At 32.9% G+C, this 7,407-nt stretch overlaps 1 protein-coding gene across 2 annotated transcripts; it reads left to right on the top strand.

Annotated features, from left to right (window-relative positions):
- Window positions 1–1,559: 1,559 nt before the first annotated feature.
- LOC105112264 (transcription factor MYB46-like) lies at window positions 1,560–4,430 on the top strand. 2 transcript variants are annotated; one of them, XM_011007898.1, is made up of 3 exons: window positions 1,560–2,085; window positions 3,196–3,702; window positions 3,742–4,430. In XM_011007898.1, the coding sequence occupies exons 1-3, from the start codon at window positions 1,808–1,810 to the stop codon at window positions 3,917–3,919; spliced, it is 963 nt and encodes a 320-aa protein (XP_011006200.1). In that variant the 5' UTR covers window positions 1,560–1,807; the 3' UTR covers window positions 3,920–4,430. The 2 variants fall into 2 exon arrangements, with proteins under 2 accessions (XP_011006200.1, XP_011006199.1); XM_011007897.1 differs by having other exon boundaries at window positions 1,564–2,085; window positions 3,196–4,430.
- The last annotated feature ends 2,977 nt before the right edge of the window (window positions 4,431–7,407 follow it).

The following is a 7,407-nucleotide window of genomic DNA, read 5'->3' as shown; positions in this document are numbered from 1 at the left end:
AAGTTGGTAGCTAGCTTTTTTAGCAGTGTTGATTGCTAACTTGTCAAATATATTTTGGGTCATGCCTGATTGCCAAGAACAAATCTATAAGGGTTGTAAGACCCAAAGCGAACAATATCTGGCAGATTGAGCAGGGCTGTAACATTTGATATCAGATTCGGCTTCACTAGTTGTTTGATAGTGTCGACATGTTCGTCGAGCTTCTTAAAAGGAATGGATTGTAATATCTCACATCAGCAGGTGAAGAGTTGGTAGCTAGTCTTATTAGTTATGCTGGTTGCTAACTTATCAAACGTGTTTTGGAGACATGTGTGGCTGTCAAGAACAAATTCATGAGGATGATAAGACTTAAAACGAATAATATCTAGCAGGTTGGGTCGGGCTGTGATACGAATTCTAGGCTCAGTGGATGACGCATCATCTGTTGATTTAAAGGACATTTTTTTTAGCAGTGGTTGGGACATTGTCCGTCCCATTATTAAATTAATCAAAATTTAAACTAATTATCAAATTTCTCCTTTTTAAAAACATAAGTGTTTCCTAAACTTTTTTCTTTTCAGTTAAATAAAGCTGGAGCTCGGATGTTTTATGAATAGTGTATAAATAAGATCATTGAAATGTTTTATGAATATTGTACAAATATATTTTTATCATATTGGAAAGTGTTTATTTTTTGCATTGAATCATTATTGTCTTTTTTTTTAATTTGTTGTATATATCTTATTTTTTAATCATGTTATTAAATTAATTGAGTTTATTAACCTCGATTATAATTTTAGATTTTATTTAAAAAAATATTCGTATTATTTTGATATTTTTTTTTAATAAATAAATAAATTCACAGTCACTGATTAGTCATCATGTTAGTAACGTGCTAGCTTGATTAATTTTCTGTACAAACTCGAGAATAAGCTACCCAACAGAAAGGAAAATCGTGAATCACAGGTCGGGGTAGGTAGATAACTACTTTTAAATGGTTTCCATGGATGGAAAAATGGTCTGAAGGTTTCAGATATATGCAACTTAGCGATTTATACTACTGTGAGTATTTTAACATTTATATATAAGATGGTGATTGAAAATGTCATCTCTCTCCTTTCCTAACCTTTCTCACATGAAAATAATTAGAAGTTTGTATTTCAAATGTTGAGTCTTTTCTACTCTAGCATGCCTTTTGATGAACTGAGGCCTCAACTTCTGATCACCAATAAAGATGCATATTGATTATGTGGTCCATTGAGCATTTCCCGTGTGTTTATGCAAAATAATTCTCTTATTCTATTCACTGTCTTCAATTACACGTGTGGATGCTGGGCAGGGAGAGAATGGCTAGAGATTATGTGAAGTGGAAGCAAGTATCTTGGCTTGGTTATGAAACAAACCCTTTTTTTGCCTCCCTTCCGTGCGTGGGTGTTCTGGCTTCAGTCTATCTTACGGTACAATGTATGGTGATTACCTTGGAGTGAAGAAAAATGTAAAGGAAAAGGACAAGAAGATCACGCAGTCAAAGACAAGATAAACACCTCCCTCATTTTCCCCCGCAGTCCCTCTCCAAACCGTTTTACTGCTCAGACTCTTTCATCAACCAACCCCCCTGTCTCTCTCTCTCTCGCTCTCTTTCCTATATTCTAAGCAATACCCACAACCATCATCACCATCATGATCGGCATGCCCACTCTGCCAAGCTCCTCTCTCTCTTTCTCATAATCTGCCATTCTATAAAGCCTTAACTGATTTACATCAAACCAGTTGGGAAGAGATATATATAGATAACCTTTCTAGTGACAGGGATCCAAAGGCTCTCAAAATGAGGAAGCCAGAGGCCTCTGGGAAGAACAACGATATAAGTAACAAGTTCAAAAAGGGCTTGTGGTCACCGGAGGAAGACGACAAGCTCATGAACTACATACTAAACAATGGACAAGGTTGTTGGAGTGATGTAGCAAGGAATGCTGGTTTGCAGAGGTGTGGCAAGAGTTGCCGGCTTCGATGGATTAATTACTTGAGGCCTGATCTCAAGAGAGGTGCATTTTCACCCCAGGAGGAAGAGATGACCATCCATCTGCATTCCCTTCTTGGCAATAGGTATTAATTTGCTTATATCCCTAATCACTTTATATCACGACTTGCTTTTATATTCACTTGCTTATTGACCTTATACCCTTAATTTCTATGTATGTTAATTATTATATTGTTTCTGATCTCTTTCGAATTCTGTTAAAAAGATTCCTTCTCCCTTATCTACTTCTTTTTAAATATTGAATGAATGCATGAACATGGTTTTAACTAGTGGGTACGTAGGTTCAAATAAATACATATATCTATATATAAGAAGTTTATAGGAGATTTTTTCTAGTTACATTCTCTACAAAGATAAGGGTATTGGAGTTTTTGCAAACTGTATTGCTAATTCATGACCAAAATGAAGCTATGAACAAAAAGCTGTTATTAATCCCATAAGATACGCCTGTGAAAGGAAAAACATGTCATCAATAATAATATGACGATGTAAGGAGACCGATGTGGCAAAAGTGTGTGTGTGTGTGTGTGTGTGTGTGTGTCTTGTTCTGCCTAATGGATCGAATACAAATTAAGTCCTCCTTTTTCTTTGATCAATTCTTTAAATCTAATAAAAAATAGTGGAGAATGGCTACAAATCACGGAGAAATATCCTAGTTTCTCCCCACTAACTCAAGCCTTCACGCATAAACCTCTATCCTTATAGGCATGCAAGATAAATGCAATGATAAATGCAATCAAATCAATCGAGAAAGTTCATACAGTACGTACAGCATAAACAACTTGAGCGTTTCTTTTTTCTCCCCCTCTACGCGGTATGTTGGACAAGCATACACAGATTAATTAGCTGTCATATTTTGATTATTTGTGAGACATACGAAGATTAGTCAGCTCTGCTGCTTAATTAGATCATGTTAGGAGTAACATGAAGGGATAGTCAAATCCCTTGTTATATTATGGAAGAATATAATTAAGCTCATGACAAAGACATCCCTCTTCTAGTCTTTATTTGTCTTTATAGAGTTGAAGACACTACATCTATAACTGTTCTTTTTTTTTAGGATTCAAGCATCCCGGCTATCCATTCAAATCATGCACGAGTAGAAAAATTAATAACACGTTAGTTGAAATTAACTAAACTGTTGAACTTGTAATTTCTTTTCCTCAATTTCAAAGGTGGTCTCAAATAGCGGCTCGCTTGCCAGGAAGAACCGACAATGAAATCAAGAACTTTTGGAATTCAACAATAAAGAAAAGACTAAAAAGCCTGCAGTCATCCAACGCATCACCAAACACAAGTGATTCATCCTCGGAGCCTAGCAAAGAAGTCATGGGAGGGTTCATGACCATGCAAGAGCAAGGCATTTTGCCCATGAACATGGATCCGTCACTGTCATCTTCATCATCGTTGGAAACCTCCATGCAAGCAATGATTCTAAATACCATGATGGACCCATTATTACCTATGCATGATCATGATCATGGCCTAAACATGTATATTGGTAGTGCAAGTGGATACGAATTCAATGGTGCACCACCATGCATGACTCATCAAGTTGGAGTGAACAGTTCTGATCATGGGTTGTATGGGCCGGAAGGGATCTTTGGAGGTGTTAATGTTGGGATTCCTCCTTTAGAGAGTGTAAGCTGCATGGAGGAAAATGCAAAAAGCCAAACTATACAGGATGATAGCACTGACAAGCACCCATATAGTAGCTACGTGATCAGTAGTCTTAACAAAAACTGCAATAGCACTAGTACTGATCATAACAAGACAGATAACGCAGCTGCTGAGATGGGGAATTTTTGGCACGGAGAAGAGTTAAAAGTGGGGGAGTGGGACTTGGAAGAGTTGATGAGAGATGTTTCAGCCTGCCCTTCTCTTGATTTCCAAAGTTGAGTAAGTGGTTATTCCCCAATATATATATATATATATATATTCAATTTTCTTTCTTCATTCAAATTGAGAGAGCTTTGCTATATAAGCACCCTTCAAATATTGTTCTCTCTCAACCTTTGTATTCTACCGGCGCCTTTCATCAAGAGATTTAGCAAGTTTATATATGTATAGCTTCAATTAGGTATAGGACAAAGGTGATCAGGAGAGTACTGCACTAATTGATGACCAGATATTTCTTGTATGTAGATGTATCTTACGAAATGTTGCAATTTCATCATTGCTTTTCGAGCACTGATATATTCTTCTTGAGAAGACACCATACATATAAAAGCTTGTGTAGACAAGGACAAGATGATCAAGAGATCAGCCGGTAAGTGCATTAACTATATATCATTACATGTATACAGCTCTTAAAGTCAGGAGTGGAAGTTGTTGTTGCTAGTGGGATAAGTAAAGCTGGGCTGGCACCATAAATTGATTATAAATACATGGAAATTATTCTGTGCATGCCTCCAAATGTTTGTGGAAAATGATCGTTTCTTCTAGTGACGTTCAATAAAAAATTAGATGAGATAAAGCAATCAAGTCAGCTTGCTTTCATTGTACATATCACGACTATGTATTAGTTAGTTACACCCCATTTAGGGTTTGCTTCCAAGACTATATAATCAATCATAACTCCACCTTAATTTCCTATTAGCCAATAATGTCTAAAGATAAAGCAAGGGGGAGTTATCATATTTAATTATTGCTGTCAAAAGAATAAAAAGATGAGGGAAATGTTATTATAACTATGGTGATGCAAAACCTAGCATGAGACTTGAATATAAAGCAAAGATAAGATAAAGACTTCTCATGATTTAGTTATATAACTATATATGGATGCTGCGAGCAGATTAAGTTACGTTTCAAGTTGAATTAATGCCGACAAGGTCCCGTCCTGTATACAAAATGGATCAGAGCTTTCTGAATCATTTATCTTCAGAATTAATATATATTTTCTAGCAATGCAGAACTGACTTGTGCATGAATTGATATATCATTTGGTATGGGAATGGAAGGTTCCTTTTTGTCTGTAAATGACGACATTACATCCCAGATAGTTTGCCTCCAGCACCTAACTTTTTAGTGGCATTTGTCGTGCATATGCCTCTAGTGTGTGTATAATGCGGCATGTTTCACCTCATGATGAGATAAATCCGATTTCAAAGATGAAAGAAATGGTGTAGCCTTGGGTACGGTTACAGTAACCTTCTCCTCTTCTCAAAGCAGATAAAATAAGGCTCCTTTAAAGCTATGACGGTAACCTTCTCCTCATTGGGCTGGAAGGGGCGAACTCTGAGATATATATGGGCTCGTCCAGATTTGGTATAAGGAGCATGCAAAAACTAAACAGCAAAAATAATCCTCGCCCGAGTGATCATTCGAGCTCTGGAGGGGAGACCCCAAGTTCTTCTTTTCACGCCTTCCTCTCTCTACTTACTTCACCATAAATAATTAGTCAAATGAAATATCCATCAAGACGCTTACTAATACATTTTCCCATCTCCTCGTTAATTTAACACTAGGGCGTTAAAAAAAAATTATATGATATATTAATTAGTATTAAATTGAGTGAGAACAAATAAGTTTTTTCTATCTTAATTACATAGTAAAATAATTAAAATGTTATTAGAAGCCAAAAAAAAAATTAGCCTTGAAAGGTTTTTTGTATTTTTCCCAGTGATTTTTCTATTATTATAATATTAACTAATGGTTAATTTGATATTTTAACAAATATAAAAACTAATAAACATTAAAAAAAATAGTTAAATCCATCGGAATGCTTTTAAAATCAAAAAATTTATACATGGACTCAGGGGCTTTTTAGTTTTTTTATTATTAAGTTTGTTTAGGAGTAATTTGATATTTTACTAAATATATAAAAGAATTGAAAAATATAAAATACACTCCCCAATGCATAGGAGATACATGTGCCTTTTAAGTAGTGCATGCAGCACCTCTTCACATTCAAAAATATCATCTTGTCATGTCATTACTGGAAACGTCACACATGATCTTTCTAGCGGAGTGGTTCATGTTAGGGATGGTGTTCTAGTTTGTCATTAATAGACTTTTTTCTCTCTTTTTTTTTTAAAAAAAGGTACAACTTGATCCTTTTTGTTGTCAATATTTCAACTTCAATCCTTATTATTTTGATTTTTAATTTGTTCCTAGCTTTTTTATAAAAGTTTTTCTGTTTTTAATTTTATCAATCAATTCTAATTTGACACGTATTGTTTTTTTCAAATTAGTCTTTATTCTTTTGATTATTTTTTTTTCCTTGTTCTTTTTTATTATTAGTTTTCAATTTCATTATCCAATTCAAATTTATGGTACTATATTTTTTGCAATTTAGTCCTCATTTTTTTATTTCTAATTCTTTTCTTGGTCTTTTTATAAAAGTTTAATTTATTATTAATTTCATCCTTCAATTTAAATTTATGATATATTATATTTACTAATGTAGTCCTCATTATGTTTATTTTTTTCTCATTTTGTTAAGGTGAAGTCACCTTTCAATCAAAAAATTATTTTTATTTTTATATAAATTTTGATCCTCGATTTTTTTATTTTTTTCCCTTTTGCTAAATTGATTTTTCTTTTCGATTCCACCCGTAAATCCAATATAAAATTTATTTTTATTTCAATTTTGATCTTTATTCTTTTAATTTTTTTTTAATCCTTCCGTATAATTGAAATTATTTTTAAGGAATTGGACTATATGGTTCTTTTAGATAGGGTGTTTCGGATCTAATGACCCGAGTCATGGAGTTGTAAAAATTAACATGAGTTGATATGTTTTTATAAAAAAATGAGTTTTGTAATTCTCTTTATTAAAAAAACATTAAAAGATATGGGGTTTTCTTGTAACAATTCATGATGAAAACCTTACTTTACCTTTAAAGAAACTATCAACTTAATTACTATTGAAAGTGAAATGATTTTTTTTAATATGGAGACACTTGTCATTATCTAATTGAGTGGATTTAAAATGTTCTTTTTCATATTATTTTGGGATGGTGTAATGACTAAAATAATATTGAGAGCAAAAAAAAAAATAAAAGAATTGGTTTCTAGAGGCTTTATTGACATTTTTATTTTATAAGCATAAGTTAATTATTTAACTACCCTCAAAATAAAAAATATTAAAACATTCTTGTAGCATTTTTGTTTTTTATTTTATTGATTGTTTTTTTTATTATTACAGTAGAGTTGAATGAGGTGATTTGTTCTTTCAGTAAAGATAAATTATTAATAAAATAAAAAGAAGAATTTTATGTATAATAAAATTACTTAAATGTCTTTGAATTAAAAAAAAAATTTAAAACTTCCATGTATTTTAGTATTCTTAGCTTGGATTTTTTTTTTGCAATACTCAGGTTGAATAAAGGGTGATTTAGTCTTTTAATAAGGATAAAATATTTATATAAAAAAAAATAGTGGTG

This window comes from Populus euphratica, unplaced genomic scaffold, assembly GCF_000495115.2.
Source record: "Populus euphratica unplaced genomic scaffold, PopEup_1.0 scaffold518.1, whole genome shotgun sequence".
In the NCBI taxonomy this organism is placed as follows: Eukaryota; Viridiplantae; Streptophyta; class Magnoliopsida; order Malpighiales; family Salicaceae; genus Populus; species Populus euphratica.
Note: the sequence above shows the minus strand (reverse complement) of the source record. Positions and strands in the feature narration are given on the sequence as shown.